This window comes from Typopeltis vanoorti, chromosome 18 (assembly GCF_054136105.1).
Source record: "Typopeltis vanoorti isolate ZY-2024b chromosome 18, IOZ_Tvanoo_1.0, whole genome shotgun sequence".
Lineage (NCBI taxonomy): Eukaryota > Metazoa > Arthropoda > Arachnida > Uropygi > Thelyphonidae > Typopeltis > Typopeltis vanoorti.
The window spans coordinates 14,897,517-14,913,103 of NC_143566.1; the positions used below are offsets into that span (position 1 = coordinate 14,897,517).

A 15,587-nucleotide genomic window follows, 5' to 3' on the forward strand; every position below is an offset into this window, starting at 1 on the left:
GATCGCTTGTGTCCCATCTCCGAGTTTCGTAAACACCAAGTTTCCCGTAGGAGAGCTATGTAGAGCTTGCCGCCACGTGTAGCAAGAATCTCCCCTTGCTACGCATGTTACATCGGTCAAAGCTGCAACTACAATGTGTTCAAACACATTAGGAGAAAGAGCCGCTGATGAAATCTACGTCAGCGTACAGATCTATGTATGACTGCTTACGGTTCGTGTAAAACAAAGGAACAACGAAGCCCGCCATCAGAGGAGGTACAGTGAACAGATCAGAATACCTAGTCAAAGCAAGAACGGTAAGCAAAGATTTTCTGATATTAATGTAAGATTAAAGTATCCGTGGAGTAAAGAAACAGAAGTTAAGAACACATGCTATTTATGTGTGGTGCCACAAGAACAGTCTGCAATTTGGACACTTGTGTCTACTGTTAAGAAGAAAACATATTAGGCTCCAGCCGAAACAGGAGGCAGAGCTCCGGACTGTTTAAGTGATTTAAGAAAAGTAATGTCATATGATCAGAAAGTAGTTAAGTGCTAACAGATATTTTGGGGGAGAGAATTAAGTAGAAATAAGTTCTATTGTCCTAGAGAATTGCATGTCAGATTTATTGAATTGTCTGGTGTTTATATGTAATGTTTCAGGTATGATATTATCAGGTAACTTAATTGTGAGAGTCTGAGGATAGATATATGTACAGAAGTGAGGAATTTATGCCCAGTAAGAGATCATAGTGCAGAAGTTTTAAATATGTTTAATTAAGCAAAGGGAACTCAGACTCTCTTAAGATTCAGAATTTAAATAACATGTATACTTATCTTTGTGCATTAACAAATGTGTTTCTTTTTACATAATCAATTGAGTTTGTCATATCTTCTGCGGATTTGAATTACCGTTTGGAAAATTTCGTACCTTGCATTTAAAGGGGAAACCAATAGTAATATGAGAATAGGGACCACGACTGCATATATCTTGATCCCTACTATTTTCTTTAAGTATTTTAAATAGTGTATCAGATTTTAGTTGCCGGCTGGCGCAGTCTTAAATCTATACAAATTTGTCGGCAACCGAAGTCTGGGAATAAGAGAGACCACAAGTTTAATGTTAACTATAAAAGTAAAGTTAAAGAAAGTAAAGATAAAAGATAAAACTTGTAGAAAACCACAAGACGGGGATATAACAACAGCAACCAAATTACCTAGTAATGGAAATGAAATAAGTTTTCATCTAAATTTAATATAATATTTATATAAATGAGTAAAATATACAAAACAGTTCTTACAAATGCAATTATAGTAAACCTGATCACTATATTGACTGAAAGGCCTGCCAGATTTCATGGCAGTAAATTCATGAATAACAAATAAATCTACTATACTAAACTATTCCTGATCTCTACATGTTTGCTATAGTGAAAGTTGACCATATAGTGTACTATAATAAATGTTGAAATAAAATAATTATTTTAAAAGGAGTATGTGCTAACAGTTCTTCCTATTAAAAACTATTGAAAATATATATCAATCAGTAACACTATGAATAACAACAGTTAACCTTTAGCTGTTGTTATTCATCGTTAATGAATTGTTTATAATTTTGAATCTGTCAGCTGTGGAGCTGGTCCTTCCCACTTTTCACCTAGAAAGTAAAATAAAAGCAAATAAACTGATTTACAGAGTTCAAACTTTCAAAATATACACAAATAAAACAAACCTAAATATATATGCATTAAAAGAAACATTATTAGTAAAATCAGAGGTAATAATTCATAAAATATTTTCCGGTTTTCACTAAATAAAAGTTAACAGCAGAGCTTTATAATGTTCCTAATTTGTGCCAGCAAGTTCTTATCCATGTATAGGATTTAAGAGGAAGGGTTTAATAACAGTCATGGAATGACTACTTACAAGCAGAGATAGCCAAAGAGAATGTAAACATTCCATGACTGTTCCATGAAGGAGAAAGCTATTTTTGTATTTATTATTATGTGAATCACATCTATGAGATCTATAGTACATCAGTATTTACTACAGTGGATAGGCAAAGGAAGAGACCAAACTTGGAACATTTTCAAGATGCTTCAGAATTCCAGTAAACAGGGTAATGGTCTCACACTTGCCAATGAAATTCATCATCACTTAAAGACACTCAAAAACTTCTGATTCTAAGTCATACATCTCATTCATTAGGTGATGGACTACAATGGGTAATTTGCATGCATTATTGAATAAAAAGTAAAAAAGAGTTTGAATAAAACCATGTTTATTCTCTGGTGAAAGGTTCCCAAATTATTTCTTCCCTTGTGTATTATAAAAAGCATATGGAATACTCTCCTCTGTTTCAGTGATGAATGCATTGAGACAATCCAGAATATGCACATTATAAATTGAGGATCTATAATGAATCTTCATTATAGGCAAATGAACACAGCTCTTCAGTCCAAGTAACTTTTTAGAAATTTACTCAATGCAAGATTAACAACGCTGCAGACTTTTATATAGTAATAATTACCAATGAAGCAGAAAGTAACAAAATGATGATAACAGAATTACCAGATATAGTGCATCTTACTGTACAAAAAACTTCACAAGTTTCCTTTCTATCATGTACACTAAAGATTTCATTCTTAATCACTGGGCAATTCCATCTAAGATTTTTATGTGAAAGTTCCAGGGAATTAACTACATCCATACTAGACTAGCATAACAAGTATCTTGCAATGGGGATAATCCCAAAAGAGGAAAGAAAGTAAAATTGTTCCGTTTCACTAAGTTGGTAAATGAGTAACAAGACTGAGACATGAAATTAAACACTGGTCTGTATATCTGAATTTATTATTATTATTATTATTACTGAATATTATATCTGAATTTATATTTGGGTAAGGTTTTAGTGAGGCTGCAATGACTGTAGAAAGAAATGGGTTGTTAAGGATAGGATTCCCTATGCGAATAGCATGGATCTGTTAAGGGGAAGGTTGTGTTTCTACTTATTACTTAGTGAAAGGTATGAAATATATTTTATTAGTAATAAAGGATATTTCACCATTTCACTACCTACTTATGCATTACAAGTGAACAAAGGAGATATACATACAATAGCACATATTTATAATGTGCTAAGAGTTTTTATAGATTGCCACTGGATAACAGATTAGTCAGTGGGATAAGAGAACAAACATTTTGATAGATATCAGACAGTTGAGAATGGTGAATGTTACTAAAATCACTAGTAGTGTGCCACAAGGGTTTGTTACTGTTTAACTCAGGGTGGCGTTAGTGTCCTTGGTAAATGTGGCGGCCGAGTTTAGCTAGTCTAGAAAACGTGTTTTTAAAGTTAAATATAGTGTGGCTTTTTGTCACAAATTGTGCTGCAATTGTGCATCGGTTAGAAACAAGTGTCCTTCAGTGGTATTATTGTTTAGAACTGTGTTGTATATATTGTGTTTTCACTGCCGTTTGTTTCACTATATCAACGTGTAAAGATGGCATCCAACAAGAAACGTACGTCAGCGGCGCGCAGGACTTCTACTACTACACGAAAGGCTGGCTCAGCGTTAGATTTTTCGCAATGGATGCGTTGCGGAAACTGCTACATGTATGCACCGAAAAATGTGAAGGATCTGTGGTCGGTCTGGCAAAATGAGAAGAACGAAAATGTCGACGTATGTGAGAAGTGTCGGGATAGGCTGGAGCGTTTAGGAATGGAAGCTGACATCGGGACCGTAGCGGAAGAACTTCGGCGGGAGTTTATGAAAATGAAAAATGACCTTCATCTTCTTCATGAGGAAGTGGAAGTGATCGGTAAGGAGATACTGGAAGTTAAAGCTGAGTTTAATGTGTTAAACAGAGACATTAGGACTATAGAGATTACTTTAGCTGAAGTAAGTAGAACAGGATTACATATGGTGAGTCTTTGGTGAATGATTCAGTAATAAATAGTATGGGAGTGATTGGGAGTCAACATAATAAAACCACAAGTGGCCTAGAAGAAATGAGATGTAGTGAGAGTGGGGGGGGGGGTAAGTAATAGAGAGTTGAGTAATGAAGCTGGGAGAGTCATGCTGAATAGTGTAGAGAATGAGTCCATGAGTGTGGACTTGAATGAAGTTAAGAGTGGTAAAATATATGGTGATTCTATGATTAAGGGTATGGAGAGTGCTATGCATGAGGAGTGCTTGGCTGATGGGACAATAGAAAGAGTGGCTTTAGCAATAAAGAGAGGGCATGAAGCAGACAAGATGATAATTATGGTGGGTACAAATGACCTGAGAGGTAGTATAAATCGGGTAGGAAAAGATTTAAGACCATTATTAGATATTGTGAAGAGGAAAAGTGTCAATGGGAAAATAGTGTGTGTGCTGCCACGTTTTGACAATTACGAGTTAAGTAGACGAGCAATGATAATGAATGATATGATTGCAAGAATGTGCAGAAAAAGAGGTCTGGAGTTTGTTGATGTTTGGAGTGTGTTTGAAGGAAAAAGGCAGTTGTATGCTAGAGATGGACTGCATCTTAACATGGAAGGACATAAGCGATTGAAGAAGTTATTGTTTTCTGAACAGGTTGAAGTTATTGGGCAGGGAAACTAATATTGAAAAGGTTGAGTGTAAGAGAGAGAAACTTTAGCACTGACTGTGTATTTATTGATCCTTATAGGCAGAATAAATTGCATAAGAGAGGGGATAAAAATCGGCATAGGACTACGGTAGTTAGTGACTTATATATCAGTTCTAAAGCCAGTACAAGATCTAGAGGGAATCTGCAATTTTTGTATACCAATGCTAGAAGCATTCCAAATAAGAGAGAAGAATTTTTGGCATTAGTCAGTGAAATCTCACCAAAAGTTGTAGGCATTAGTGAAACTTGGCTGTCAGCAGAAGATGTGGTCACTGGAATTGAATGTGATGGGTACAGTATTTTCAGGGAGGATAGAGAAGATAGAACAGGAGGAGGAGTACTGTTGATGATAGCTGATGTGTTGCAGCCAAAGAAAGTAGTATATCATGATGATAGACATGTGAATGAGAGTTTATTTGAGGCAGTCTGGTGCGAAATAGTGACCAACGCAACCAAATATACAGTGGGATGTTGCTATAGGCCAGGAAGTACTGGGGGAGATATTGAATTCATGCATCAGCAACTTAGTGCAATGAGTGAAAGCTTAGTGATTATTATGGGGGATTTTAATTATGGTGATATCAATTGGAAGGAGGAAATATCACATAGCAAAAAGGAAATGGAGTTCATACATCTTCTACGAGATAATTACTTGAAACAGCACGTAACTGAAGGGACACGTGGTGTGAGAGTGTTGGACCTGGTTATTGGTTCAGAGGTTATATGCATAAGTAAGGTGTCCTTGTTACCTCCAGTTGGTGAAAGCGATCATGTGGTATTGACTTGGGAGGTTGCAAAATCTGTGGATTTTTCTATTAAGAAGGGGTATGTACGGAACTACAGGTTAGGCAATTATAACAAGCTTCGGAGTGAGCTTGCAGCCATCCCATGGCAGAACATATTGCAAGGGAAAGATGTTAGCAGTGCTTGGGATAAAATCAGCGGGTATCTGAGGAAAGCAATATCAGATTGTGTCCCCATGGTCAGGAGGTCAAACAAGGCAGGCATTAGATGGATGAGCAGTAGTATCAAGCTTGAACTGCAAAAAAAGAAAATGTTATGGAGAATTTACAAGGAGAAAGGCGATCAGGACACCCATGAGCAGTACAAGGCTCAAGCTAGGAAGGTTACCAGCATAGTAAGAAAAGCTAAATCAGATTATGAGAAGACCTTAGCCAAAGAGATCAAGGGTAATCCCAAAGAGTTCTTCCGCTATGTGGCAAGTAAGAGGAAGAATGACTTCGAAGGATAACCTTAGTCGGTGCTGATAGTATTGAGGTGACAAAATCAGATGTAATAGTCGAGTTACTGAGTGATCACTTTTCAAAAGTCTATCACCCAAGTGAGGATATCTCTATACCTATAGCAATACCTAATGTGAGAATTGAAGCTAAAGAATCAGAGGTATTAAATATATTGCAAAACTTAAATGCAAACACTGCGGTAGGCTTAGATGGAATATCAGCTCGGGTGTTGCGTGAATGTGCAAATGAATTGTCAACCCCTCTTACCTGGATATTTAATTTAAGTTTGAACTCTGGTATGGTCCCTAGGGAGTGGAAGTTAGGCAAAGTGGTTCCTTTGCATAAGGGTGGCTCTAAAACTGCGGTATTGAATTACAGACCAATCACCATCTCAGGAGTAGTGGTAAAAGTATTGGAAAAGTTGGTTAAAGACAAAATTCAAGAATGGGTGGATCAGGATATGATACTCTATAGAGGCCAACATGGTTTTGTTAAAGGTAGATCGCTGCCTTAGCAATCTATTAACTATTCATAATAGAATAACATCCGAGTTGGACAAAGGAACTGGCTACACAGTGGTACTTCTGGATTTTGCTAAGGCTTTTGACAGGATACCCCATAGAACACTGTTACGCAAATTGGAGCAGATGGGAATGGATATTAAATTGGTGATATGGATAGGAGAATGGCTCAAGGAGAGATACCATAAGGTGGTGTATGGTGGAGCCGAGTCCAGAATGAGGCAGGTGACCAGTGGTGTGCCACAGGGCTCTGTGCTTGGGCCAATGTTGTTTAATTTGTATATAAATGATATAGGAAACGGCTTAAAGGGAGATATTCAGTTGTTTGCTGATGATGCAAAGTTGTGTAGTGCAATAAAAAATCAAGCTGATGTTGAAAGTTTGCAGGAGGATTTAAATAAGCTGGTAAAATGGGCGAAAGAAAATGGATGTCAGTTCAATGTGGAAAAGTGTAAAGTCATGCATTTTGGGATTAAAAGATTACCAGCTGTGTACTACATTGATGGAAAGGTACTCCAAGAGATTGATGAGGCTAGGGACTTAGGGGTATTGGTAGATAGGGAGATGAAGTTCAGAGGACACATTGCTAAGGTGTCCAAGATTGCACATAGGATTACTTGGTTGTTGAGGAACACACTGACATCCAGAGATAAAGAGGTTATTATTCCCCTTTATAAAGCATTGATACTTCCACATTTGGATTACTGTGCTCAGGTCTGGTCACCTGGATTCCTTGGAGATGAGGAGGCTGTGGAGAGGGTTCAGAGAAGAGTGACCAAGTTGGTGAGTGATATAAAAAATGCTCCCTACATTGATAGATTGAGAGCTTGTGGATTGCAGAGATTGGTTGATAGGCGAAGAAGAGGGGATATGATAGAAACATTCAAATTACTAAAAGGTTTTTATAGGATTGATGCAGGGGAAATGTTTCAGCTGTGTGATAGTGATGGAAGAACAAGAGGTCATCTCTGGAAATTAAAGAAGAGTGTGGTTAACAAAGGTGTCAGAACAAGGTTTTTTGCCTGGAGGGTGGTGAATGAGTGGAATTCATTGCCTGACTTAGTTGTGAGCTCTTCGTCTGTAAATGAATTCAATTAGAGATATGACAGATATTGTTTTGCTAGTTTGGGTCTCCCGCGATGAGTCTACTGACTCCATGGAGATACCCGTAATAATAATAATAATAATAACTTGTGTAATGACATTAGCGAAGTTTTAATAGCTATATGTAGAGGCTTACGGATGATTGAAAATGGACAAAATTTATGAGGTATGAAGTGGATGCTCTCTACAGGAGGAGGAGGATTTAAATAAACTGGTTCTATGGAGAAAGTTAGGTTGCATCTGATGTTATGTGTAAAGTTTGGGGCAGGGATTAGATGTAGAGTATAGAATTAATGGGGATATTGTTATCATCATCAGACCTCCACAGAGTCAAAAAAACTATCACAACATAGCTCTTCATACTTTGTCTAAAATGCATTCACCAACTATGATCTCAGGCAATGCATTTCAATGACTCACCACTCTTCATGAAAAAAACCAATTTCTCACCCCTGTCATGCTCACACTCTTTCCTATACAACTTTCAGGGATGGCCTCTGTTTTCCCCATCCCCATTAATCTAGTAATAAACACTTACCAAACTTATATTCTCAATCACACAACCCCTCTCTCTATCTAACAGACTTTGCAAATTGCATTTCTTCAATCTTTCTTTCTTCATACTCAAAATTCCAGAGATCAGAAACCACCTTAGTAGTTTCTGATCTCTGTCATCAATTGTCTCTGAACCCTTTACCATATCTCTTCATTCTTTTGAAAACCAAAGGACCAAATCTGTATGCAGCAAATCTTTGCATATATTTTATATATATGTATTGAAGGAGGAGAAAGAAAAAGTAGGGGAGAACATAGGAACAACAATAAACAAAAATCTGAAATTTAGGGGTTTCAACGCTAGAATTGTGGGGACAACAACAGTGAATAGGAGGATGGTTGGTTTGGTTGAATGAATTATGGTTTATTCATGCAAAGATAGCAAAGGTCATACTGTGTTATATCAAAGGTTACAACTGGGATAAGAGGAGAAGATACGATATGAATTGAGACATTAATTTGATGAAGCAGCAGGGGAGTGAAGCAAGTGTTGTGTTGGAAAAAGGGCTGACTCACTATCCGTAAGCCAATTTGTTTCCGACCCAACACAGAGACAATCAAAACCTGAGGATAAGGACATGCTTATACTTCCAGGAACAGGGCTAAGGGAGTACTGTATATATATTCACTCAAAGGTATATCAACTTGACTGAGATTATTAATATTAAATAAGCTAAGGAAATCTGTGTTCAGAACTAATATTGTCCGTGTAAAATAAGCAAAGGAAAACTGTGTTTCAGGACCAAAATTGTTGTTTTTAAATGTGCTTAAGATATCTATGTTTTAGAACCTTGTTAAAACAGTTCAGAGTTGGGGTGACCAATCGGCCGTAGCTAAAATATATGACGTAGTCGTCGAGAGAGGGCACTCGCAAGGGTGATATAAGGCGTGGCGCGAGACTCAAACGCTCTCTTGTTTTCTGTTCCTGTGTTCCTGTCCAAGCCTGGATAGCTGAGGAAGCTTGTCGCCGGTGCCCAGCAACAATCTTCCGGTTGCTGTTGTTACCGAGTCAAATAAAGCTACCTGAGGAATGAAGTCAGAATTTCAGTAAGGAGCCATTGGTGAACCACGCCAATGTAAAGCCATCGAAGGGCAACCTTCGAAGAAAGCAGAAGTAAGTCAATGAGGCCATAGAAACATGTGGCTAGGGAAAAAAGAAGTCTTGCCATATCGGAAGTAAAAGACAAGGTAATGTACAACCCTTTCATATACATATTCTAGAATTGTAAACCTCAAAAAGAAAAGGAGCCAAGATTTTGAGGAGCTCCATACATTATCTTACCCATAGTGCCTTAATGACTGTTTGGACTAATTGTCTGTGTCAAGTAAGCTGGTACCATTCCAAGCTTATGCCGAGAAGGGAACCTAACTTTCGAACTGTTTGTCGGAAAGGAGCTATTTTGCTGTAGTGTTAGATATTAGCCTGATCTTCACTTAAATGTGGGGCATAGAGACTTTGCAGAATTGAAATTTGTTTTCCATGTTAGAATATAAGTCAGAAAGAGTTTGATATGCCATGTATAAAGTTTATATCTAATTGTGCTTAGAAAATGAGCATTAAGTAACCCTGTATGGAAAAGTTGAGTCTGAGCTTAATCATAAGACAGAGATATATCATTGAATTACCTAAACATAAAGATTGAAATTTTGGATATCTTAATCTAAAGAGGGGGGGGGAGTTCAGACTCTCAATTTAGTTCAAAGACGGTAATTTAGCATTGATATTTTTACTTAAAGTGTATCTTGAATGATTATAAAAAGTGTATCCATACTAGTGTTTTAATAAATGTATTCTTTTTATATCAAAGCTCTCGAGTTCTGTTCCTCTGAGACTGACTTACCACTTATAAAAACTTTCGGACCTGTGTGAGTAAAGGGGGGAAACAATTCATGTAAGAAAGAGAGGGGGGGAACCACGACTGCATATCACATGATCCCTATATTAATTAATGTTAACTATTTGAATATCAGAAATTAATTGCCGGCTGGCGCAGTCAATCTTAAAATAAATTTGTCGGCAACGAAATCCCTGATATGTATGAGAGATAAATAAAGCATAGAATTTAAGGAAAGATAAGATAGAAAGTTAAAAGAAATAACGTAAAAGGGAAGAGACACGAGATGTAACACGAGGAACAAGTTTTTTGCATGGAGAATGGATGGTGAATGGAATGCATTGTATGAGTATTTTTTCATTAATAATAATGACTTTTGATGCTGTAGCATGATATAATTTTACAATCTGATTTAGTCAAAAAGAATATTTTAACACTTTCATAATCAGGCATCTTATACTAAAAGAAATCCCTTGCTATCATCAAACACTCCTTCTCTTCAACATGTCATCAGTGAAAATGAAAGCCAGAATAAATGAATGTTTTAATTAGTAAATATAATGCTATAAATACAGAACTTTTAAGTTTAGGAAAAATATTCCTACCACAACTCTCAATTTTGCAATCTGTTTTGTGGATGAACAAAGTGTTGATAAAATTATGCATTTTTGTAAGATATAAACAGCAAACAAAATGAGGCATAGTTTGATTAATACTGCATGTGCTGACAACAAGGACCTCCCATTAAATGTCTCTGATTCCATGAAGGGTCACTTAAAAATCAAAGCTAGATAACTGGGAGAGATCTCCATATGCTGTTTTAAGAACCAACTGGAGCTTCAGACCTAATGTCCAATCTCAACTACTCATGGTGCATCCCTGTTAGTAGGTGCCTACTTGGATACTAAATGAATGGGGATGAGCTGGCAATCTGGGATTTAGCCAAACAAACTGAATTCTGTATTGGCTTAAGCCAGAAGACAATGATGGTACAACAAGATGTTGTTACACCTGATATCTTGAGAATATAGTATTCTCAGTTATCATGGTGTAACATGAAAAATAAATAACATAAATAAAAACATTAATTAATAAAATATTCTTGCATCCAGTATAAATTGAGTAAAATGTAAAGGTCTATTGTTTAGTTAAGATAACAAAAGAAAAGAATGTATTAAGATGTATTATGACTAAACAAGGAATTTGTATTAAATAAGTAGCTAACTAAGAATTAATGTAGTAATGCGATTAAGAATGAAAGAGTTAAGTGCATAAGTATAAAAGAATGAGTCATGAAATACACTATGTAAGAGGCTACAGATTAAGCATTAAGTAGAATTCTGAGAAAAGGTTTAAAAGGGGGGTTAAGATAGAGGCTAACAAGAGAAATAACGGAATATCGCTTAGGGCCTATACCCGGATAGAAACTTCGTTACGAGTTGCCGATCAAAATGACGTATGGCGGCAAAATGCTACCCAATTGGTAGACAGACGGAAAACAAGTAGGAGGTGGGAAAAAGAAGTAAGAAAGGGCGCCGTTAGGGAAGCAGCTATAAAAGGATTGGTAACCCCCCCCCCCTCATGGCTTTTTTTCAAAGAGTAGGCTCTTTTGGGTTTTGGGGAAGACGTTTAGATAGTCAGGGAGGCTTGAGGCCTTTTTGCCTTTTGCCAGAGGAGAAGAAACGTTTGGATAGTCACGGTGGTTTTAGTTTGGTTTTCTAGTGGATTTCACGGTGCTCCTGAGTGGAGAGATAAGGCTTATATCCTCATGCCACAACAAGGAATCGAAGGTGAGCGGGAAAGCTATTCCCGTATTCCCATGTAGAAAGCGAAATATACCATAGGGTCATAGGAAGCTGTGATAATATCGATGTCCTCGTTTCGGATAGTACAGCCGATGGCGCAGATGTTTATATAGCCCTGAATTGCAAGAAGTTATGCAAGCAAGTTCGTTCAGTAGAAGGTAAAGCCCGTAGGTGAAGCTAAAGAAAGGTATTGTGAATTTTGTCTTATGTTAACTAGAAGTTGTTTGTGATAGGTAATACGGAACTGTTAAAGTGATTAGGGAGAAATTATAATAGGACTTTAGAATTTGATAGAGAGTGTTAAAAGTAAGCTAGCTAGTATTGATAATTTGTGAATAATTAATTATCCTAAGAATCTTGAGTGCCTACTATATTGTAAAAGGAAAGTTAATGACATAGTTGTGTGTTAATGAAGTAAATGGTTTTATTGATATTGAGTTTGATTAGTGTGAATTGAGTAATCAAGTAGCCTGAGGAATTTGAATGCCTAGTGTGATGTGTAGAGAATCGGAATTGTCATAAGTATGTGCTAGAGTAGTTAATGATTTTGTTAGTGTACTTGAAGTTGAATAATCTAATAATGTGTGGTGATCTAATTTGTCCATGTTAAGTGAATTCATGTTTTGTATGAAATTTTGTGGCGGCATGATCGTAGTAACTTTTGTCGAATCATAGCCCAACTACTTGTATTAAGCAAATTTTAGTGTGTAAGTAATTTAGTTGAGTATTTTGATATGTACCATGTTTAGAGAAATAATAAACATTTTGTTTAATAATAAAAAAAAAAGGTTGTCTGATATTGCTAATCCAATGCACCGCTTAGAAACATTCGAGCCTATCCACGCGGGGAATTAATGTTAAGAACAGGAAGTTTAAGGAATTAATGTTGAGTAACAAGAAATAGTGTCACGACTGCAATAGTTACACTTTCAGATATTTGAGTTCCTTTTCTCTGTTTATGTATAAAATATCTTAAACTAAATATCCCAAAGGGCGCAGTTAAAATACAAATACTAGGGATACTACGGGGAACAATAACTCAGATATTAGTAGAAATTTTGGTGATGTCTTGAAAGTAGAAGTTAGGAGAATATAGACGAAGGCAATTTGTAAGGCAAACAAAATTGTAGGATAGAAGGGGACATAACAATGTGATGTAATGCCAAATAGAACATCATCCAGTTAAACAAGATCTTGGCTAGTTTCATCAAGGAACCAGGGAAAACAGCAAAAATCAGCTACTGGAACAAATTCCCACTTCACATCAGCAGAATTTAATATAGGCACTATCAACATAAGAAGTATCCCCTGGTGTTACCAAAACAAAGAAGACAAAAATAGGTGAGCAACTGCTAAAGTATTTAGCATTAAACATAAGAATAATATTTTTGAATGATAGGCAATGTTTGGTAGAGCAATGTGAGAACAACAAAATGGAGAACTGCATAATGGAATTCATGTGTATCTACAGTACCACAGAGGGATCTACTAAGGAAGAAGTGGAGGATAGGATTTTTTGTCATTGCAGAATGCATTCTCTCTCTCTCTCTCTCTCTCTATATATATATATATAAAGGTGGCGCTAGCGTCGCCGTAGCATGTGGCAGTGAATTTGAGCTGTGCAGAAGAAAGTGATTTTTAATCGGTGAATAGTCCGCTTTTTCCCCCGTTTTTCTATGTTTTTGAGTGCTAAATTGTTTCTCTGAATACGAGTGTACTTCAGTGGTTGTTTTTTTGGAAGTTAGTTGCTGTCGCGATACAATATATGTTGGTACCGTCGGAATCGAACGCGTAACGGTGGAAGACAAAACGAAGCTAAGTTACTGTATTTAGTTATATTTCATTTATTTAATTATATTTAGTACTTTAAATGTTCTGATGTTTGTACTTTTTTCCCCTCTTATTTATTAATTGAATAATTATTAAAGATTACGCTACTCGGCAGTAAGGAATGATGGTGGATTCAGCAGCAGTCGCAAGTGGCGTAACGCCAAGTCCTCCGCCATTTAAAAACTCAATTATTAGCAATATCATAAAGGACTTTGTGGCATGCAGTACTTGCGGCATGTATGCTTCTCGGGAATTACATATGTGGCTTGTTAAAGAGAGTGGAGAGCGTATGTGCGCCAAATGCAGGCAGTTGGAGGAAATAAATACATTAGATATATCGATATCCGACTTTGTTGCTCCAGGAACGGAGAATAGGAAGACAAGTAGTATGATAGGAGCGGATGAGAAAATAATAGTTGATAGTGTGGAAGGTGTGAGTGACTGTGGAAGTTTAGGAGATGGTTTTGTATGGGAGAGTGAATTTAGATTAAGAGTGACTGACCTGCAGAGGGAGATAGATGAGTTGAAAGAGGAGGTGGAATGTCTAGTGAATGAGAGCAGAAGTATGAAAGATAAGATTAGGAGAATGGAAGAGATAAATGCAAGGCAAATCAGAGTAGGAGAGAGAGAGAATTTAAGGAGTATGAGTGAGAGGTATGGGGGCGCTAGAAGAGGAGAGAATGGAAACAGTAGGAGAGACGGAATGAGAGAGAGATATGGAAGTGCTAGAAGAGGAGAGAATGGAAACGGTAGGAGAGATGGAATGAGAGAGAGGTATGGGAATGCTAGGAGACGAGCGGATGGAAACAGTAGTAGGAGAGACAGAATGAGAGAGGGATATGGAAGTGTTAGAAGTGGAGAAAATGGAAACAGTAGGAGAGAGGGAATGAGAGAGATGTATGGGAGTGCTAGAAGAGGAGAGAATGGAAACAGTAGAAGAGAGAGGTATGGGAATGAAAGAAGAGGAGAGAATGGAAACAATAGGAGCGAGGGAATGGTAAGAGGTATAATGTATGGCGACTCAATGATCCGTGGTGTTCAAGATAGGATGCGTGAGGAGTGTTTGCCAGGAGGAACAATAGAAAGGGTGGCTATGGCAATTAAGAGAGGTGAAAGGGTGGATGAGATGATTGTGATGGTAGGAACGAATGACTTGAGTGGTAATGTAAGTCGGGCAGCGAGAGATATGAGATTTTTGCTTGAGACTGTACGGAAGAAGACAGAGAGAGGAAAAATAGTGTGCGTGTTGCCTAGGTATGATAATGATGAGCTGAGCAGAAGAGCGGTGATATTGAATGGCATAATAGCGAGAATGTGTGACAAGAGAGGACTGATATATGTGGATGCTTGGAGTGCGTTTGAGGAAAGAGAGGAGTTGTATGCGAGAGACTGTTTACATTTGAATGAGGAAGGGCGTAGGCATCTGGAGAGATTGCTGTTCTGAACGAGTCAGTGTGTCCCAGGGAGGATGATAGCAGGGGTGGCCTCTTGTGGGAATGGATACTTGGGAGAAGGGAGACAATGTCAGGTAACACTGAGCCCAGTGGAGTCTAGAAGGGATAAGGCTGGGTATAGAAACAATGGCATTTATATGCTGTATACTAATGCCAGGAGTATCCGGAATAAGGGAGAGGAATTGGTGGCGCAGATAGCATCAGCCTGGCCAAAAATTATTGCGATCACTGAGACGTGGTTGACAGAAGAGGATATAAAAACAGGAATAGAAGTCGCTGGGTATAGCATTTTTCGTCAGGATAGGAGGGGAAAGCGTGGTGGTGGGGTGCTGCTTATGATAAGTGATGACCTATGTCCTCTAAGAGTGGAGAATTTGGAAGGAAGTGAGACAAATGATTTTGAGAGCGTATGGTGTGAGCTAGAGGTAGGCAAGACAGGATATTTAGTGGGGTGTTGCTACAGACCCAGGAGCACAGAGGATGGGGACCAGGAGATGTTTAGACAGCTAAGTTTGGCAAGTGCAAGAAGAATGATTGTTATGGGAGATTTTAACTTCAGTAGTATAAATTGGAGAGAGGAACATGCATGTAACAATAGGGGAATGGAATTTCTAGAATTCTT

At 37.5% G+C, this 15,587-nt stretch overlaps 1 protein-coding gene across 1 annotated transcript in view; it reads right to left on the minus strand.

The window, feature by feature from the left end:
• Positions 1-1,158: 1,158 nt before the first annotated feature.
• Positions 1,159-15,587, minus strand: part of LOC150096504 (glutathione S-transferase kappa 1-like) — a 111,301-nt gene continuing 96,872 nt past the window's right edge. Inside the window, exon 8 of the mRNA XM_090408455.1 lies at positions 1,159-1,636. Within this exon, the coding sequence (XP_090264581.1) occupies positions 1,587-1,636 (50 nt within the window). The 3' untranslated portion in view covers positions 1,159-1,586. The remainder of the gene's footprint in view (positions 1,637-15,587) is intronic.